Below are 22,084 nucleotides of genomic sequence, written 5' to 3'. Positions count from 1 at the left end.
TAAACAGCGTTGGTGACAAGCTACATCCTTGTCTAACTCCTTGATTTATTATACTTTCTTCTGTTAATTTATTACCTGTATCTATTACTATTTTTATTCCTTGATATAAACTCTATATTATTTTTGTATGATGCTTTGGGTATCCTTTATTACTCAATATGTCCCATAGTTTTTGTCTGTTTATTCGGTCAAATGCTTTTTCATAATCTATAAATGCTAAATGCGTTTCTAAATTAAACTCTTTTCCTGGCTAATTCCTGGCTGGTGTTTATCATTAATTATTATAGTAAACTCTTTTCGTTTCTCTATTATTTGTTTTAATATAAATATATTATCTGTACATGATCTTCCTTTTCTGAATCCTGCCTGTTCTTCTATTAATATTTCATCAGACATAATTTTATTATTTATTATTTTGCTATACATTTTATATACTGTATTTAGTATGCTAATCCCTCTATAATTCTTTGTATCATTTCTATTTCCTTTTTTAAATATTGAAATAATTTTTGCTATCTTCCATTCTTCTGGTATTTTATATTGTACCCAACATTTATTAAATAAATTTAGTATCCTGTCTTTTAAAAAACTTCCTCCATGCTTGATCAGTTCTGCATTTATACCATCCATTCCTACTGCTTTCCTATTTTTTGTAGCTTTCAGTGCCTTTTCCAATTCTTCCTTCGTTATCGGATCTATGTCACTAACTGGTTCTAACTGTATCTCTTCTGTTTGATATGTTGGGTCTTTCCACAATTCTTCATAATGTTTTTTCCATTGTTCTTCCTTTATAAATTCTTGATTTATTATATATATTTATATAATATTATATATATTTATATATACACACAATCATATTTTGGTTTCTCCTCTCTTTAATGTAAAATCTTCTAACTACTTATTTGTAGACTTAATGTGGAATTTATTAAACTCACAAAAAATTTTTATTTCAGTATTAGCCACATAAGATTCCTTGGAACTACAGAAAACCGTCTTAATTCCCGTCAAATTTATATTGTTCGACATGGCGAAAGGATGGACTTTTCATTTAAGAACTGGATTTCTGATAATTTTGATACATCAGGCAAGTTTTTTATTTTATTTTTTTTTTATTAATAAAGTATTCATTATTTATTTGAAGGAATTATTAAAATGGGTCAAAAATATTTTAACTGTTGTTTGCATCCCAAAATGCAACAGAATTATCACATGGTGCCTTTTAAATTCTATTTTTGATTATTATAAAATTTTATTTTTACTTTTTTTCCACCATTGAATTGGAAACCTTTTTAACCTTTTTATTTGTTAAGATTTAATTTGGTTTAAGAAAATATGTTACAATGTGTTATTTTCTTAAACTTAAGTATTTCTTTACTAAATTTGGATTTAAACTTTAATTTATCCTATTCCTCATCATCTAAAATTTTTTGAGCTGTTAAATCTGTTTTTTCACCCATCCTTCTAATCCATCCACTTCCATCAGTTTGCCAGTTTTTCATCTCAAAAAACTGCAGCTGTCTCTGTGTGATGGAAAATTCTAAAAAAAAACAATTTTGCATCTATTACATAACCTGGCAATAGTGATATTATTATTATCATCAATCTCATATCTGTACATTAATATACTTGTGTATTTCTTAGTTTAGTGTGATTACAGGCCTGACGTAGCCGAGTGGTCAGGACCAAGAGTGCATAGCACGCGTTCTTTGATTGGAACGAGGTTCAAGCCCGTGACTACTAAATACGATAAATATTTGTATTGACGATTTATTGTAAACTCTACTGACTTGGTTGTCGTGCCGGAGTATAAACAGAAAAAGAAAAAAAAAATTATTTATTTATTTATAATTTTAATTTAAATTAAAATCATGCCTCAGACTAGAGTAGCAAGGCAAAGAGCTAAACATATCAGGAATGCTTTGGCTTAGGAAAGAACTACCAAAGGCAATTTTCCTGTGAACCACACTTTATAAAGTCTGCTATTTGTCACATGTTTGCCGAAGCTCCTGAAACATGCCTGATACAGTTAAATGGGAAGCCTTTGCATATTTTTGATAAAAAGGGTGTGAGGAGAAGTGCGAACTCATCATTATGAACATGTGTCAGAGCTTGAATAGGGTTGATGCCCTTGAAGGAATTAAAATGAGAGACCCATCAAGTACTCAGCTGCCCAGCTCAATGTTAGCGCCTACACTTGAACAAAAGATAATACAGCAACATACCCAATGGCAGAAAGTGCTGGTCTCACAAGAAGTAGCTATTGTCAATGACTTTGTTGTTGAGGAAATGGGAAATATATTCTGCAAAAAGATAGGTTGAATAGGATCAGGATGTCTGTTAGGGGTAAAAGTTAACAATGTTGTAGAGCAGTTTTCTTTTAAGGGCACTAAAGGTGGCGACGTACATGTTAGTACTAAGGATATTAATATTTGGAGATCTGAGGATGTGCCTAATGGGTCTAGTGTAAGCTACATGTTAGGGGTTTAAATTAGAATGTGTCTAGACTCCATAATAGGATGAAATTGCAGGTGTTAAGAGGTAATACATGATTTGGGAGCTTGCCAGTCAGTTCAGCCCTAGAGCGATTGTGCAAGGTTCATGGGGTAGAATTTTTCTCAGCATGGACTGTGCTTGTTAACATAAGAGACTTTTTACATGATACACTTAAATAGAAGGGGTGCAAGGATATTTTCTGATGCTAGTGAAGTAGTGTTAGGCAGGTGAGAAAACTACTAACTTCAGGGGATATACAGACTGATAGTTTAACAGAGCTGTAAGCAGAAGTGAAATTGATTCTTGTGCTGCTTCTATTTGGACATAGTAGCCTGGAAACAAAGTATGTGAGATTACAAATCCTGCCAGGGATCCTCATGGGGCAAGCAAATATATAGGATGTGTTAGGGTTACTAACAGCAAAAATAGGCATATATATACTTGCTTGTACACTAATGCAGTGGTATTGGCAAATTTGAAGTATTAGAACAAAAGAGGCCTTGTGCTTCAGGAATAAGCATACTAAAAGAAATCTTGCAAGTATCAACAAAACATAAGAAATAAAACTTTATATTAAAATATGCTACCAAAATATAAATTTATTTTCATATACACTGGTGTGCAAAACATAAGGACCAACATTATTTCTAAAGGTTACAACCACAAAGTTAAACGAAACAGCCTGTGGCGATTTGGATAACTGTGACTGTTCAGTAGAAAGCTGGTGCACATCCGAAAATTTGAATCGTGATGAGAGGCTCACATAAACAGATAAAAGCAGCGGTTATGTGCAAATTACCGAATAGTGAGCATGATTGTTACAGACTTTCAATTGGTTTCATACAGTGCTACAGGCAATGAAATGGACAGTAGACAACATCTGAATGACTTTACCCTGAGTCGAATAATTGGGAAGCTCGAGGAAGGTTGAAGTGTGAGAAGTGTGGCTGCAGAGTTCAGTATCGCCCATAGCATTGTCTCATGTGCATGGTCAGCCTTCAGAACGACAGGTACAGCTGTTCAAAGGACCAGTGACGGTCATCCACGAAAAACAATGCCCAATGATGACCACTGTATACTCCTACAGGCCAAGAGGGACTGACATCAGACAGCGGGATCCATTGCAAACCAGCTGCACAGGACTCAGGATATCACAGTTTACTGTGGCCAGGTGACTCCACAAAGGCGGACTGTTTGCCCGACGGCCAATACGCTGTGTCCCTTTAACATAGGCGCCTCCGTAGCCAGGTGGGAAGGAGCAGCAATGCGTTACACACGCTTCTTGATTAGACCGGGGTTCGAGCCCGTCACCACCAAATGCGGAGGATGCGGAAAGGTCAGGGAATGACCACCGCATATCCCGGAGCAATATGGCCTTAGTTGCTAATGCTCCTAAAAACCAAATAACAAACAAACCCTTTAACATCTGCCCATCGGAGACACCGTTTACAGTGGTGCATCGAACACAAGGACTGGACAGCAGTGCAATGGGATAAGGTACTCTTTACTGATGAGAGTAGATTCAGTCTCAGCAGCGATTCTGGACGTCAGCTAATCTAGTGTGGATGATACTTCACGGTATCACCCTGCAAACATCACTGAAAGGGATCGATATGGCAGTCGAGGTGTTCTCGTCTGGGAAGGCGTTATCTTGGATGGACATACATGACTTCAGATACTGGAAGGTGGTACTGTAACCGGTGCACGCTACTGTTCCGAGGTGCCATTGGCCCCGAATTCGTGTTTATGGATAACGCCACACCCCATTGCACTGCAGCTGCTGATATGCTTTTGGAAAGTGAGGACATTGTTTGTATGGATTGGTTTGCCCGTTCCACCGATTTAAATCCCATCGAACACATATGGGACATTCTGGGGAGATACCTAGCGGCACGTCCACACCCACCAGAAAATGTTCACCATCTGAAGATGGTGCTGACAGAGGAATGGACGATGTTACCACAAGAACAACGTTGTTCTAAGTATGGACAGGTGGTACAAAACCTGCATTGACATTAGGGGTGGCCATATCTCCTACTGAGGACCACCTCTTCCCTTTGTTCCATCTTTGGCAGTGATGCATCTGTATTATGGCAGTCAGTGGTATGTTGCCATTTTTTAATGAAGTCCCTCTGTACCATTTTGTTTCCGTTGTTGTGTCAATGTTGTTTCCTTCATCATTTCTATGTACCTCACGAGGTTCCTTTGGTATGCTTTTCTTATATCCAGGCCACTCCTATGAGAAGCTACAGGTGAAAACCTGACTGAAGTTTTGCACACCAGTGAAGAATAAAAGCAATAAAAATATATATAGATAAATAATAAAAGAACTGGAAGCCGTAAAAGAACTGAAAGTGCTTTTATTACTTTTTAAAAAAAGCAAAGGCTCCATTATTAACTTTAAAAAAATCATTGTGGCATAGCATCATTATGTTACAGAAAATGTGACGCATGCAATAACAATGAACCAGTGCAGATCATGAACACCAATTAGATAGGAGTGAGAGAAGTAAAGGAAAAAATAAGGGGAAGAAAGAAAATATCAACCATCAGACTCTGAGGAAGTTGGATGGTGTACATTGGCCATGTTATTGACTATAGAATGGGTCAGTGCCTTTGCACCATGTTTTGTTTGTAGTGAACTATCCAAGTTGATAATGGGCATCGTTTTAATCGTATCTGAAGACAAGTAAGTCTCCTAGATTTATGGCATATACCCAGTAGTTTTGAGGGAGGTGGCTAGAGTGTGTATTGAACTGTTGAAGTTAATTATGAGGGTATCTTTGGACTTGGGGGGGGGGATTCCTTTGGATTGAAAGAAGTGCCAACATATCACCAATACACAAACAAGGGATTCACATGTGGTATGGGCTTGGCACACCCAGGGTCCTGAGCTGGATATCATCATTCTTCTCTTTCTTGGTGATTCCCTTCTACTTCTGACTCTCTCTCTCTCTATCTCAGGATAATTCAGAATTTTTTTTTTTTTTTTTTGGCTGGTGCAGCCAAAGCCTCAAGCTTCCTTGCACCATTTGGCTAATAATAATAAATGCAGTTCCAAGATTGGAGTCAGTAACTACAGGCCGGTTAGTCTGATTCCAGTGGTATGGAAAATCTTAGAGGCAGTGATCAAGAGTGTAATCCATGGATATTTAGATATTCTGAAGGACACAAAACTGGTTTTGTTAATGGAAAATCAAGTTTAACTAACCTGGTGAGCTATTTTGACACAGTTATTCATGAGCTAGATGTAGGGATCAATTTTGACAGTTTATTTGGATTTTATCAAGGCATTTGACTCAGTCTCTCATGAGAGATTACTGTATAAGCTGGAACATATTGGGATTACTGGAAAGATTCTAAGATGAATTGCAGGGAGGTTGCAGGACAGAAGGCTGTTATGATTAATGAATGTGTTTCATATTGGTGTAACAGAAGTGGGGTTTCCAAGGATTGGTCTTGGGTCACTGTTGTTTCTGATTTTCATAAACAGCAGGATAAAGGGATTGATATCAAAAATTGCAGATGACACGAAGAGTGGGAGAGTCATTAATGATCAGTGCCAAGCCTTGCTCCTTCAGAATGACTTGAACAGGCTTTATGAATGTTAAAAAAAAAAAAAAATTGCAGCTATGTTTTAATGCAGCAAAATCTTACACTTGGGAAATAGCAACCCCAAAATAATTTTTATGCTTGGTGGGATCAAATTGAAAACAGTAGAAGAAGATAGGGATCTGAGAGCTATGATATGGGCAAACATGAAGTTTTCTTAGCAGTGTAAACAGGTGACCTCATGGTGTCCTATTGATGATTTATCAAACAATATTCTGTAGAGATAGAGAGGTCATATTTTGCTGTATAAGGAAATTGTAAGATCGCATTTGAAATACAGTGCCCAAGTATGGAGACCTCGTTTGGAAAAAAAGAAAAGAAATCAAGCTTCTTGAAAGAGTCCAAAGAAGGGCAACTTGCATGGTAAGATTGGCAAAAGGGCAACCATAGGAGGAAAAACTTTGATTGTGTAGGCTACAGGGCTTGGCAACTCAGCAAGGATTATAAACCTGCTTTATGTTTATAAAGCTCTTAGAGGGATTAGTAAAAATGAATGAAGGTAGAATTTTCTCTGTTATAAATAATTCCACAACTAGGGACCATAAATTCAAATTACAGGTTAGAATAGATTTAAATTATATTGTAGGAAGTTTTCTTTTAGCCAGTGAGTAGTTGATCGCTGGAACAAATTGCCTTCACAGTTAGCTGAGGCTGAACATTTGAATAAACTCAAAAGTCAACTGGATAGTTACCTGCATGAAGAGGGAAGTGCCTAATTTGTATTTTCTTATCTATTTTTTTTTTTTTTTTTTTTTTTTTTGGCCAGTGCATCAAAAGCCTGTGGTTTACTTTCACTTTGTCTGATACTGATATGGTGCAACTGGCTCACATGACTGGCCAGTGTGATGTCGCATCACTTTTGTGTGACATCAGCACTGGGAAAACAAAAATGAGAGGAGGGAAATGTATTATAGGTAAAATAACTAAGATGAGTGTAATGAGCCAGTAGATCACAATTTGTGATACTAGAGGATTTTAACTTTCTAGATATTGACTGGAACTTGTGGGATGGTCACTCACACAGTAGCTGAACTTTTCTGGATTTATTGGATGACTGTTTTCTACACCAGCATGTTAGGAAGGCAACAAGAGAAAACAGTAACCTTGATCTGATTACCAGTAGTGACTCTTTGTGCATTAAGGACCTCCAGATAAAGGACCACAAGGTGGCAGTGATCACAGTGTATTGAAGTGGGATCTACTCAAAGAGAAAACTACTGTCAAGGGTAAAGGGAAAGAATTTTCCTTATATAAAGCTGATTATACAGTAAACTCCCGCTATTCGCGGTATCTATATTCACGGTTGCTGATTTAAAACTAAAAAAATGTGAATTTTAAAGCGCCGTGAACATTTTCCGCCATGAAAAAAACATGGGCGTGGCTAAAATCATTTTGCCCAGTCCACAGAGTAGTACAGTCAGTTGTCGTATAACACATGTTTGCACTACACTAATTCGATCATACACAATTTATAAACAGGGGAACGATATCTTATATAACACGAACCGAATTCGCTTAAGCACGATTCGCCTTTGTGATTACAAGAAATGGCAGTCGGACAGGAATCACCCCAACTGAACGCAACATAGGAATGAAGAGAAGATTCTGAAAATGTATTTATTTTTTTATAGCAGTGAAGGGGAAACACATTTCACCATAATAACATAAAATTCCAGCTATCGATATTACCGCAAATGCAATTAGATCGAGCTTACTACCCGTTTATAACAGATTCCAATAGCAGGAAAGCAACTGGAAATTGTTTTTATTGTTTTATTGTTTACTAAAGCAGAAATGTGCTTTAGTAAAATGTGAGCTAGTGAGGTGTTAATAGAGTTGTCTCTGCCTTTATGGTGTTGTTTATTCAGTTGCTATACGCTCACAGCTTTGTTTATGTGTATCAAGCGTGCCTCCTCATTTTGTAATTGTGCTTTATTCCCTAAAAATGAGTAAAAATAACTTAAAAGGTGTAAAAAGGAAGTGTCCTGTGCTCAATGGGTGGGGGGTGACAAAATCGTGAGCGCAGATGTTTCAGGCTAATCCTTGTTCAGTATGTGTAATGCCCTTGTCATAGTAGGTTTCATCTCTTGCTTTTAATTGATACATTTACAAAAGTGAAAAATCTACCATTTTGCAGTGTGTTGGTGTAAACAGACTTTTTCGAGCGTGTTAACGTTAAAAGAAAGTGACTTTATTGTGGACAAGTTCTTTTCTAATCCTACAAAAATATGGCCGCGAATAACAAGGGAATTGTGAAAAGATCAAAGAAGGTGATGACATTAGCGAGTAGAATTGAATTGTTAGACAAAATTTCTAATGGTGAAAGTGTCTCCTCAGTGGCAAAACATAAAATCAATGAGTCAGCGGTGCGATCAATCAAGAAATCGGAAGAAAAAATCCGCCGTAGTGTCCGTGAAAACGCGTTAATTGCATCAAAAATTTTCTCTGTAACTCGTGATGTGAAATTAGAAAAAATGGAAAAGGCTTTAAATCTGTGGATAGAAGACCGAACTCAAAATAAAATCCTGTTAAGTTTACTCATCATTCGTGAAAAGGCAAAACACGTTTATCAGCGCTTCAGCGAAACTGGTGATAGCACTGGCGGGATAAGTTTTTTAGCCAGCAAAGGCTGGTTTGAAAGATTTAAAAATCGATATGGCCTTCATAATGTGAAACTGGTAGGCGAGTCTGCATCAGCGGATTTCGTGGCTGCAGAAAGTTTCCCGACTGAACTAAAAAAATTAATTACGGACAAAGGATATGTTCCCGAACAGGTGTTCAATGCAGACGAAACTGGGTTGTTTTGGAAGAGAATGCCAGCCAGAACATAACACAAAATGAAAAATCTGCTCCTGGATTCAAAGTTGATGCACTTATCTCATCAGTTGATGAGATAAGTGCATCAACAATTAACGCGTGTTGGCAAAAATTGTGGCCAGAAGTAGTTGTTGCTAAAACAATCCCTAATGTCAATGAACTGGTTGCCGATATTGTAGAAATGGCACAGGGAATAGAAGGTGGGGGCTTTGAAAACATCGATGCAACAGACATTCAGGAACTTATTGAGACTCATGCAGATGAACTTACAATAAAAGAGTTGGATGAATTAGTAATAAGGTCAAATGAAAACCAAAATGATCCTGAGGAGGAAGATCTCGACGTTGTTAGACCAGAGTTAAATAGTAAGTCATTAAAGGAAATCTTTAGCCTCTCTATACAACTTTCAGAAAAGGTGGTAGAAACAGATCCTAATTTGGAAAGAAGCATCAAGTTTAAACGAGACCTAGAACAATTACTCTTGCCTTACGGGGAAATACAAAAGGAGCTCAATAAAAAAAATGAAGAAACAAACTTCGATTATGAGTTATTTTTCGCCCAGCAACCCATGTTCTTGATATGTTTTTGAAAGATTTGTTTAAAATGTCTAATAAATATGTACAGTATTACATTTAATAAATTGTTTCTTATTTTCATTTCGATGCCTTATGCTTGTATTTTTCTATGTAATCTCTACATTTGTCTATGTACATAGTCATATTATGTAGGTAAATACACATACGTACAGACAAAATTTTAGACTAATTTTTGTTATATATTTCATACTTTGGAACGGAACCCTTTTATTACTATGGGCGCCATAACTCAGTATTCGCGTTTTCAGTATTTGCGGAATTTCTCAGGAACGTAACTCCCGCGAATAGCGGGGGTTTACTGTAGTGATCTAAGACAGTTTTTAATTTATTTTCAGTGGGCCCAAATGATGATACCAATTTACAAATTATAAATGGAAGCATTTGGGGAAGTAACTGAAGAAGTTACTAAGCATTTTATACTGCCAAAGAGATTTTTTTCAATGTTTATACCTAAATGGAGATTATATGAAGTAATGAGACTAGCAATAGAGAAGGAAAATGCACAGAATTATAAATTATCAGGGGACAGAGAAAGCTACGCTAAGTATAAACTAACCTGCAATCACATCACTGGGGAGTGAGGCAAGCTAATGCAGATTGTGAGAAGTCATTGAACAAGCGTGCAAAGAAAAGTAGCAAAGAATTCATGCTTATGTTAGCATTAGAAGCAAAGGAATTAACTGCATTGATCCCCTAGATATAAATGGTATTACTACTGATGATCTTGTTCATGTACTGACACACTGGATAAATATTTTCTATCTATGGTTCATTCATGATGGAGTCTTTAGGGATAGGAATACCAGAAGTATACAAAATTATTTAGCCAAGTTATATCTTGACTAAGTGATAGTCAGATGAAATGTTGAAGAGAAATTGATAAAGGTAAATTAAGGCAAATAGGGCTGACAGAATATATCCAGTTATTGAAGATAGAAGCAAAAGAGATAAGTAATCCTTTGGCCATAATTATAAGAGCTTCCTTATTCAGTGTAGTTCTCTACAAATTAGAGATCTGCAAACGCCTCACCTCCCAATTCATAAAGGACAAACAGACTTGTAAGCTTTGTTAAGGAGTGTTCTTCTCTTATCAAACTGATTAACTATTATGATGCAATAATAAAGGAGCTGAATGTAAAAAATAATTCTGACAACATATAATTAGATTTCAGTAAAGCTTTTGACATCTCTACATGAAAGGCTGCCATAGAAATTGGAGAAGTGTGGCAAGAGGAGCAAGTTTCTGCTATGGATAAAGGGATAACTGGGTGTTGAAAGACAGAGGGCAGTTATTAATGTGCACTGCTCTTGGACTTAGCATTAGTAGAGGCATATGATGCAAGAAAGCAAGATTATGCAGCATCAGCCAAAAGAAAAAAAAAAAAAAACCCCTTCCACTTCACCCCTTCGTTCGTTCGAAATACCTGTCCAGCTGAGCCTTAAATTTATTTAGGCTATCAACTTCCACAACAAGGGATGGAAGTCTGTTCCACCAACCAACTACCCGCTGGCTAAAGACAAATTTCCGCACATCTATCTTACAACTGTCTTTCCTCAATTTGAATTTATGCCCTCTCAGGTGATTATTCTGAGCAAGAGGCAGTATCCCATCAGCATTGAGCATGCTCAAACCATTCAAGGCTTTGTACACCTCTATCAGATTACCTCGCCGGTGCCTAGTCTCCAGACACTGTAATTTGCAAAACTTAAGCCTTTCTTCGTAAGAGCAACCCTTCGTTCCGTTCACTAACCTTGTTGCCCTTCTCTGTACTCGTTCCAGCAGCTCCACATCCTTCTTGAAATGAGGCCTCCAGACCTGTATACAGTACTCAAGGTGCAGTCTGACCATTGCCTTATACAAGGGAATAATCACCTCCCTATCCCTGTTAGAAAAATTCCTGTATATCATTGATAAGACACCATGAGCTACTCTTGCAGCCCGTCTGCACTGCTCAGAGAACTTCATATCTGCCTGCACAATTACCCCCAGGTCCTTTTCATTCTCTACCACTGTCAGTGTAGTACCACAGAGTTGATACGTTGCTCTGGGGTTGCTGTTTCCCATATATAGTACTTTACATTTGTCAATGTTAAACTTCATTTGCAACCTCTCAGCCCATCTGCTCAACCTTTCCAGATCCTGTTGCAGCAGCATAGCGTCAGTAGCATCCTTAACAACCCTGGCAACCTTTGTATCGTCTGCAAACTTGGACATTAAGCTTGATATACCATCATCAATATTATTTATAAATACAGAAAACAACAATGGACCCAATACTGAACCCTGAGGGACTCCACAAATAACATTAGTCCACGATGAGCAGTGTCCATTAATTACCACTCTCTGTCTTCTGCCACTCAACCATCCCTTTATCCATAGCAACAATTTGCCCCCAATGCCACACTGCTCCAATTTGTGCAGCAGTCTTCCATGTGCAACAGTATCAAAAGCCTTTCTAAGATCCAAATATATAATATCAAAGTTATTCCCTGCATCCAATTCTTTTGTGACTACATCATAGTATCCGATTAAATTGGTCAGGCAAGACCTTCCCTTAACAAAACCATGCTGTGTCCGAGCTATAACTGAATTCTTGCCAAGATGATCCTGCAGTGCTTCTTTAACCAGTGGTTCCATTAATTTTCCTGGAACAGAAGTTAAACTCACAGGTCTATAATTACTTGTGTCAGCATTTGATCCTCCTTTGTGAATTGGGGTTACATTTGCACATCTCCAGTCCATGGGTACCTCCCCTGAGTCCAAGGAAGCTCTCATAATTATGGCTAACGGAGTGCTTACTTCCTTTGCTGCCTCCTTTAATATAACTGGATAGATCCCATCAACCCCCAGGTGCCTTTCTTGTGTTTTCGATATCAAGTGGACCAATCTGATTCATCCCCTTCCTTCTAGAGTTTACATAAGTAAAGAACTCCTTGCTGTTTTTCTTTGCATCCCTTGCCAAAGATTTCTCGTAATCTGCCTTCGCCTGCCTAACCTGCTTTGTAACTTGGTTACAGATCAACTTATATCTATCATAGGCTTCTGTGTCACATGTTAATTTATATGTAAATTAGTAGTGGCGTCTCTCAGGATTCAGTGCTGGGCCTCTTACTGCTTTCAGTATTTATCAGCTATATTTATCAACTACTAGACAAAATATACCAGTATGTGGTGTTACTCAGGGTAGTGGAGAATGAAAGAGACCTGGGGGTGCAGTCAGATATGAAGGTTTCTCAGCATTGCCGACAGGCTGCAAGAGTAACCTGTCAGCAATGCTGAGTAGCTCATGGGGTTTTGTCAGTGGTATACAGGAATTTTGCTAGCAGGTATAAGGAGGTGATTATCCCTTTGTATAAGGCTATGGTCAGGCTACACCATGAGTACTGCATACAGGTCTTGAAGCCTCATTTTAGGAAGAATGTAGAGCTGCTCGAATGAGTACAGAGAAGGGCAACAAGGCTGGTGAGGGGAACAAAGGGATGCCCTTATAAAGAAAGGCTTAAGTTCCGCAAATTGCAGCATTTGGAGACTAGGCACCTGTGAGGTGATCAGATTGAGGTGTATAAGGCCTTGATTGGATTGACCAGGCTCAATGCTGATGGGATTCTTTCTCTTGCTCAGATTACAAACTTGAGGGGGCATAGATTCAAATTGAGGAAAGACAGTTGTAGAATAGATATGCAGAAACTTGCTTTTAGCCAGCGGGTAGTTGATTGTTGGAACAAAATTCCATTTGTCGTTGCGGAAGTTGATGGCTTAAATAAATTCAAGGGAGAAGTGAACAAACTTTTAGCCTGAATGGATGGATGAAATGTTTTTTTTTTTGACTGATGCTGTTATAAGCTTGATTTCTTCAATCGTGTGCCTCTCATCATCAACCATTTTCAATCCACTGCAGCATGAAGGCCTCTCCAGCAACTTTCCAGTTCCTTCTGTTTTGTGCAATGGCCATCCATTTACTACCCACAAACTCAATTTCATCTGTTCATTTCTGTCGTTGTCTTCAAGGATTTCTTCTAGCTCCTCTTGGGTACCATTCTGTTATTTTCTTAGTCTATCTGTCATCATGTCTTCGAGCTGTGTGTCCTGCCCAAGACCATTTTAGTATTTTAGTTTTGATAAAAATGTCCTTTACTTGAGTTTGTTGCCTAATCCATGTGTTTCTCTTCTTATCTGGCACCTCCATAGCCAGGTGAGCAGGCGAAGCAGTGCGTAGCACATGCTTCTTGATTAGACCGGGGGTTCGAGCCCGTGACCACCAAATACAGAGGATGTGGAAAGGTCAGGGAATGACCACCGCATATCCCTGGAGCTTTGTTGTTGTTTGTTGTTTGGTTTTTAGGAGTATTAGCAACTAAGGCCATATTGCTCCAGGAATATGCAGTGGTCATTCCCTTGACCTTTCCGCATCCTCCATATTTGGTGGTGACGGGCTTGAACCCCGGTCTAATCAAGAAGCGTATGCTACGCACTGCTACTCCTTCCCACCTGGCTATGGAGGCACTCACCCCGGAGCAATATGGCCTTAGTTGCTAATGCTTCTAAAAACCAAATAACAAACAAACAACAACAAACTCTTCTTATCTAACAGTCTGATTCCCAATATAATTCGTTCCATTCTTCGCTGTGTAGTTCTCAACTTCTCTTCCATTCTTTTGGTGAGTGCCCAAGTTTCACTTCCATTAGTCATGGTGGGGAGTATACATTGGTTCATTATTTTACGTTTCAGACAAATTGGGATATTGCTCCTCAGTATGTGACTAAATTTTCTGAATACTATCCATCCAAAATTTATTCTTCTCTTGACTTCCAGCCATTTATCATTATTACAACTAATGACTTGTCCCAGATAAGTATATGACTCCACCTTTTCAATTACTGCTCCTTCAATCATTATATCCCTTTCTGTGGCATACTAGTTCATCATTACTTTTGTTTTAGCCATATTCATCTTTAGTCTAAAATCCTTACTAACTCTGCATAACTGATTAAGATTTTCCCCTAATTCTTTGGGATCGTGGCTTATGACCACAATGTCATCTGCAAATCGTAAATGGTTTAGGTACTCTCCATTCACATTGACTCCTTTCTGCGACCAGTCTAATCTTCTGAAAGCTTCCTCAAGGGCAGCAGTAAAAAACTTTGAAGATATTGTGTCTCCTTGTCGAACTCCTTTCTTAAATTTTAAATTTACTGCTGTCATTGTCTAGTCTAATAAAGGAGGTAGCATTCTCATATATTTTCTTCAAAATCATAATATATGAGGTATCTATGCCTTGTCTTTCCAGTGTCCGAAACATTGCCTTATGCTGTATGTAGTCAAATGCCTTTTCATAATCCACAAATGCCAGGCATAATGGTGTTTTATATTCATTTGCTTTCTCCGTTAGCTGTGACAATATGTCAAGGTGATCCATAGTTGAGAATCTTGTCCTAAAGACAGCTTGCTCTTTCAGTTGATTCTCATCAAGTATTCTTTCTAATCTGTTAGTAATGACCCTTGTGAACAACTTGTAGATGTGGGATAACAAACTAATTGGTCTATAATTTCCAATTTCTGATTTATCTCCTTTCTTCTTATGCAGCAAAACTATGGTTGCATTATTCCACTCCTTAGGCATCACACCTTTTCTAATGCCGGGTGAAGTGGAAGTGGTTATTTTTTATTTATTTTTTTTTTTTTTAATTTTTTTTTTTTTGGCTGATGCTGCATAAGCTTGCTTTCTTGCATCAAATGCCTCTACTAATGCTAAATGTTAATGCATTTTGTGAAGAGTCCTGCCAGTTTTTGTGTCATGTCTCTTCCTCCCAATTTCAACAACTCTACAGTAACTTCACCTTTCCCCGGGGCTTCGTTATTCTTCATTTTCTTTAACGCATGTTCTACCTCATCAGGAAGGATATCAGGTATATTGTAGTAATAGTAGTAGTAGTAGTGGCATGTGATGCAAGAAAGTAAGTGTATGAGCTTATGCAGCATCAGCCAAAAAAAAAAAAATCACACCATTCCCTCCAAATGCCTGTCCAGTTCCTCCTTAAATTTATTCAACCTATCAACTTCCACAACAACAGATGGAAGTTTGTTCCAGCAATTAGCCACCCGCTGGCTAAACGCAAATTTCTGCACATCTATTCTACATCTGTCCTTTCTTAATTTGAATTTATGCCCCCTTAGGTTCGTAATCTGAACAAGTGGAAGGATCCCATCAGAATCCAGTCTGTGGGAACCTCCCCTGAGTTCAATGATGCTCTCATAATTATGGCTAAGGGTTTGCTTAGTTCCTTTGTTGTCTCCTTTAATATAACTGGATAGATCCCATCCACCCCAGGTGCTTTTATGTTTAACTTCAACAATTTCTCCTCCACTTTGCTCTCAGTTATTACAAAATTATTAAGTATCCTGCAAAAATTTGATAACCTTCTGCCATTTTCAAACCTTAATAATTCCTCATGTGTGAATGTAGATGCAAAATACTCATTCAGTTTGTTTGCTATCTGAGCAGGATCATCAACAGTTGAACCATCGATGTCAAGTGGACCAATCAGATTCATCCCCTTCCTTTTAGAGTTTATATAAGTAAAGAAATCCTTGCTGTTTTTCTTAGTATCTTTTGCCAAGGATTTGTCGTAATCTGTCTTCGCCTGCCTAACCTCCTTTGTGACCTGATTACAGACTGGCTTATATCTGCCATAGGCTTCTGAGTTGCTGGATAATTTATATGTATCCCATGCATTTTTCTTCTCTGTTACAAGTCTCATTAGATCATTTGATAACCATTTAGGCCTAAACCTTGAACAATATTTCTTAATAGGTATGAAACTTTTAGTAGCATCCACGATTAATTCCTTGAATGCTTCCCACTTAGAATTTACTGTTGGTAACATTGTCAGTTGATCCCACTGTAGAGAATTTAAAAACTGTCTGAGACCACTGTACTCACCTTTACGGAAGCAAAAACCCTTTCCTTTACCCCTGATGTAAATTAAATCTTTAAGTAAATCCCACATCAGTACACTGTGATCACTGCCACCTAGTGGTTCCTTTATCTGCAAATTCTTAATACACGAATGATCACTGCTGATAACCAGATCAAGAGTATTACTTTCTCTGGTTGTCTCTTGAACATGCTGCTGCATGTGTTACTAATTTGCGATCCATCTTCCCCACTGCTGGCATCATTCCCTCACTCCTTGTATAACTCTTTATAGTAGTCTTTTGCTATTTGAATTATGCCTTCTCTGCTATTTATAAGTACACCATCGCTAATGCTAAAAATTCTTGTAGGGGATGGACAAGTGAGGTGGGAAGGTTTTTTTTTTTTTTTTTGGTTGATACTCTATAAGCTTGCTTTTTTGTATCATTTGCCACTAGTAATACTAATCAGTGTTAACAATAACGGGTATCAATCCTTTATTGATACCTTACTCATCACTTACCTTACTCATATTAGAATTAATTGTGCTGGAAAAGTGTATCTACTTCGGAATAGCTCTTGCCCTGAATTTGGCTTTAGAAGCAGATAGTGAATGTCACATAATGCAATGTGATCTTTACAATCACAAATTATAACTTTACCAATATTTGTTTTGCCTTATACATAGCTAGTATTGTTCCAATTTAACTTAATTAGTATTTCCTGCTTTGAGATTAGCATTAGTAGAGGCACACGATGCAAGAAAGCAAGCTTATACAGCATCAGCCAAAAAAAAATAAAAATTAAAAACCATTTCGCCCATCCAGTTCGCTTGAAAAGTTTGTCTACTTCTTCCTTCAATTTATTTAAGATATCAGCTTCCACAATAATAGATCTAAGTTTGTTACAGCAATCAACCACCAGCTGGCTAAAGGCAAATTTCCGCACATCTATTCTACAACTGTCTTTCCTTAATTTGAATTTATGCCCTGTCACATGCGGAATCTGTGAAAGAACAAGAATCTCATCAGCATTGACTGTGCTCAAACCATTCAAGGCCTTATACACCTCAATCAGATCACCTCGTAGGTGCCTAGTCTCCAGATGCTGCAATTTGCAGAACTTTAGCCTATCTTGGTAACAGCAACCCTAGCAGTTTTTGTTCTACTCACTAATCTCATTGCCCTTCTCTGTACTCTTTCTAGTAGCTCAAGTTGATTGATTGCATATATTTAATATCATCTTAACTGTAGTATGATTGTCCACCATTTTAGGATATTCCCCTATAACTCGGTCTCTTTTGGTCTGATGATAGAATTTGGAAAGAATCCTAAAACATAACCTGCTAACAATTTAGTGTAGATATTGTGTTTGATATAAGTATTGATAAAAATCTTTTTTGTTTTTCACATTGCATATGGTAAAACAGTCTTTATTTATATATTTACTTATATATAAACATAGGCAGTTTATCTTAGATTAAATTAACCCACAAGAGCTGATATCCACCCAGGAATGTATAGGGTGACTATCAGCTCTTGCTGGTTAATTTAATTGATTTAATTTTATTTGTGCACGAGGTGTACTTTTCTTGTGGAATAACCCAAGAAAACTACAGTTGTACATAAATCCCAAAACCAAATACTGTGATCTTCCATTAAAAGATGAAAATAATTAAAAATAAAGTTTGGGATGATGTTGACATGGTAACAGCTTCATTGGGAAGCGCAACATTTTGCATTATCAGCAATTTCTGCACGTGTGGTATAAATATGTTAATTTGGGTAGTCATCAGTTGATCAGATTATGAATTGTTCATGCTCTTCATTTTCAGTAAGCCCAGTAAATAAACACAGTAATATAACTTTTAATAGAAACAACTCTTTTGAGGAATATATATATAAGGGAGGCCTACATAATTTATACTTTTATTAATACAGGTGTACACATCTTGCCAGAGTGATTAATTTTGTTTTGGTGGTTTGATTATATATATATATATATATTTTTTTTTTATTTATTATTTTATTTTTTTTTTATTAATATTCTTGTCATATATACCAGAAGTTTTATTTCATAATTTGTTTTCCTTCTGTTACTTTGTTTCCTTGTCTTTTATTTTAAAATACAATTAAACTTAGTAGTAAAAGTATCTCTCTTATCAGGAACATATAAAAGAAGTGACTTAAACATGCCATTATCAGTTCCCTATCGTTCTGGTGGACCTAATGATTTTTCCAAGGATTCTCCATTAACAAATATTGGCTTATACCAAGCTACCCTTATTGGTAAGTTTTTGAACATAAAAATTTTGCAAATGTAGTCTATAAGGATATTGTGTAATATATCACTGAACAATTTATGGCTCCAAAATTAATTTTATTTGATTAATTACTACTGATGACCATTTGTATGCTCCACAAGAAAAATAAATAAAAACAAACTTGAATGAAAAAAAAGAATTGCTTTCAATGAATGTAATCAAACTTTTAATCCATTTTCCAAATATTTAGAAAATGCTTATTTAATGCAAAAATTTTATCAATTTTGAAATCAGCATATTTATGAAATGTAACATATAACAGAAATCCTATTCTGCAAATTTGCAGGGCTGTTACGTTTTTGACTATGATGGGGAGGGGAACCTGAACTGAGCAAAGTTCAGATGTATCAAGATCCACTAGATCAGTGGTGTGAAAACCCCCAGGCTGGATATGGCCTGCAAATAATTTTTATGCAGCCCTCGCAGAAAGTGAACTAAAACAGCATTTTAAATTTTATTAATTATTTCCAGAACCATGTAAATTTGATGCTAGAATAAGTGGAAATAAATGAATTTAAAAGACTGTGGTGCTTGTTGCGGCAAATATGTGAGAGTGTTGAAGTTACAAAGCCACATGTTGGTGTTGTGAATTTTGTTTCTTTTATCTATGTTTTGTATCAAATATGTGCATGCCTGACCAGAAGATTCAGTATATATGCGGTACTATCAAAATTTTCTGGATCTCCAATTATGATGCACCTTCTGCTTGATCTTTGTTGCTGTGCAAAAGTGTATGCGCAGTACATTTCACTGAAAATGTAACACTAATTTATCTCAAATCACTCAGTGCAGCCCACGAAACAAATCTTTGAATATGGCCCCTGTATGGGAAAAGGTTGGACACAACTGCACTAGATATATCAAAGTAAGTAAGTTTCTTTACATATTAATGAAATAAGATGTGATATTGCCTCAAACTTTGAAAAGATCCTTATTAAAGTAAAGCTTAAATGTATTGAGATCAAATTCATCATATGCATCAAATAATGCTAATGCTAATATACTAATTAGGATCTATCCAATTTTATGAGATAACATCTTGTTTTGTTTCATTATTATGAAATCCCTTAAAATCTTAAATGTATGGGAGATTCTGAGCTAGGAAATATCAAAAAGTACTGATCTAAATTATTGTGTCAAGACTATTGCTGACAAAGGAACCAAAGCGTGAGTTGGGCGTAGGTGCCAGAATGAATAAATCTCCCACTGTTATGTGCGTTGATTTCTCTAGAATAGTATTTCTCAGATTTTTCAGTAATCAAAAACAAAAATCCTACAAACAGTATTTACCATGGTTGTCTGTTACTAATTAACTGAATTATCGCTCTTCAAGCGATATAGTTACATGAGTAACTGTATCTCTTTTAAGACTGCCAAATAACTCATTATAAATGATGTGAATGAATGAGTTAACAAGATCCACCATCTACTTGTGTGGTGGAGGTCAAGTGGGTGGTAACACAGCTTAAGACAACTGTCTTAAATCTCAGTTTAAGAGAGTTGTTATAAACTGAGATTTAAGTTTAGATGTATCAAGATCCACTAGATCATAGTGGATCTTGATACATGTCTATATGGTAATATGCAGGGCATTCCAGAGGAACTGGGTAATGGGTAATAGTACAATAACTTTTTTCCACATATTGGAAATGGATTCTCCCATATAAGTATAAAATATCAGAAATATGCAAGTGATCCTTTATTTACAAAATGAAAAGCTTGTTCTTCGTTGGAAATGCGAAATGCCCCCTCCCAAGAATAAGAGCGCTTATGGCGTAACTACTGAAGCTATTTTCACATGGTCCTGAAGAATAGGATGAATCACTGCTTCCTGAACTTGATCTTTGTGGGGGAAAGAACCACCTACATCAAATCCAAGCCCTCTCCCCCAGCTTGGATGCACTGCTGTTGAGACCCAGAGGAATCTTTCCTGATAAAGAGTGAAACCTCATGGAATCCTTCCAGTCTTTTCCAGGTACATGGACATGTTCAGGATACATATGAAGGGCATTTTAAAAGTTTGTGGCCAGAGTATAAAGGGTTTATTTGAGAGGTCTAGTAATGCATTACTTTTGAACATAGTCCTCTGGAGTCAATACACTTTTGCCACTGATGCTGTAATGCATTGATTCCAGCTGCGAAGAAAGTTCTCTTAGGCCTCCAGAATTAATCCGCTGTAGCAGTAACATCACTGTCAGTGGGAAAATAGATGCCAGACTGGTTAACCCCCCCCCCCCCAAATAGGAAATAGGTGAAAGTCCAGTAGTACTGGATCTGGTGAATCGGTGCCGTCCAAAATCCTGACTGCCAAAATCTCGACATACCAATTGTATTTAAAAATACAAAATTAGAGTCTATATCTCAGAAACTTGCAATAAAAAATGTTTTTCATGTAATCAAAACAGCCACTAAAAACATTAAAATTTTATTTGAACACATGGAACATGTACATTGCAGTTGCAAATGGTATATGATAATGTTAATGTTTTATGTCATATTAATGAATAAACAACACACACATATATATATATATATATATTTACACTAACAGTATACAATCCTGAGGCCTGATGTAGCCGCGTGGTCAGGAGCGTGAGTGCAGTAGCATGCGCTCTTTGAGTGGACTGGGATTCAAGCCCATGACTGTTAAATACGATTAACATTTGTGTTGATTGATTTATTGTAAACTCTACTGACCTGGTGGTCATGCTGGAATATAAACAAGAACATTTTTGTCTGTGCGTGTAGCACCGTGGTATTGTCACAGTCCTCACTGCACTGGGTAGAAAAGGCCTGTGTTTAAATCCTGTCAATGACACGAGGAACTTTTATCAGTTTTTACCAACTTGAGACTGCTTCCGAAACCATCATCAACAGCTTAAAAACTCTTGCTACGTACTTAGCACAGTTCTCTCTTCAGATTAACACAAATAAATCTGCACAAATGGTGTTCTCACTCAAATCACACCCAGCTCAACTAAACCTGAAAATCCATGGAACCTCCATCCCTCCAGTAACCAAGCACAGAGATCTCGGGGTCATCTTTGACCCTAAACTCCATGTCGCAGATATTCACAAGGTCTGCTAATCCAGATAGCTTGCCAAACAGCACTTCCTTCATGTCACAGAGTATCGGTACACCCTTAAATATATTTACTGGTTTCTTCAGCCAGTCATTGCCTATGGATCTGAAATCTGGGCATCGGCAGCGAAACCACACTAAAAACCATCTCATCTGATGAGTACTGGCTGCTTCAGTGAGTGCTCTTCAAGCACAAACTTCCACCTCTCTCACACACACACACACTTCAGAAATGACCAAACTTCT

General features: G+C 37.1%; 1 protein-coding gene across 1 annotated transcript in view; it reads left to right on the top strand.

Annotated features, from left to right (window-relative positions):
• LOC150080095 (ecdysteroid-phosphate phosphatase-like) overlaps positions 1-22,084 on the top strand; it is an 89,345-nt gene that overhangs the window by 3,108 nt on the left and 64,153 nt on the right. Inside the window, exons 2-3 of the mRNA XM_090381563.1 lie at positions 954-1,084; positions 18,599-18,721. Of these exons, the coding sequence (XP_090237689.1) occupies positions 954-1,084; positions 18,599-18,721 (254 nt within the window). The remainder of the gene's footprint in view (positions 1-953; positions 1,085-18,598; positions 18,722-22,084) is intronic.

The sequence above is a fragment of the Mastigoproctus giganteus genome, chromosome 9 (genome assembly GCF_048544385.1).
Source record: "Mastigoproctus giganteus isolate SK-2022 chromosome 9, ASM4854438v1, whole genome shotgun sequence".
Taxonomy (NCBI): Eukaryota; Metazoa; Arthropoda; class Arachnida; order Uropygi; family Thelyphonidae; genus Mastigoproctus; species Mastigoproctus giganteus.
The sequence above is the reverse complement of the archived record's forward strand: the minus strand, read 5'-3'. Positions and strand labels throughout refer to the sequence as shown.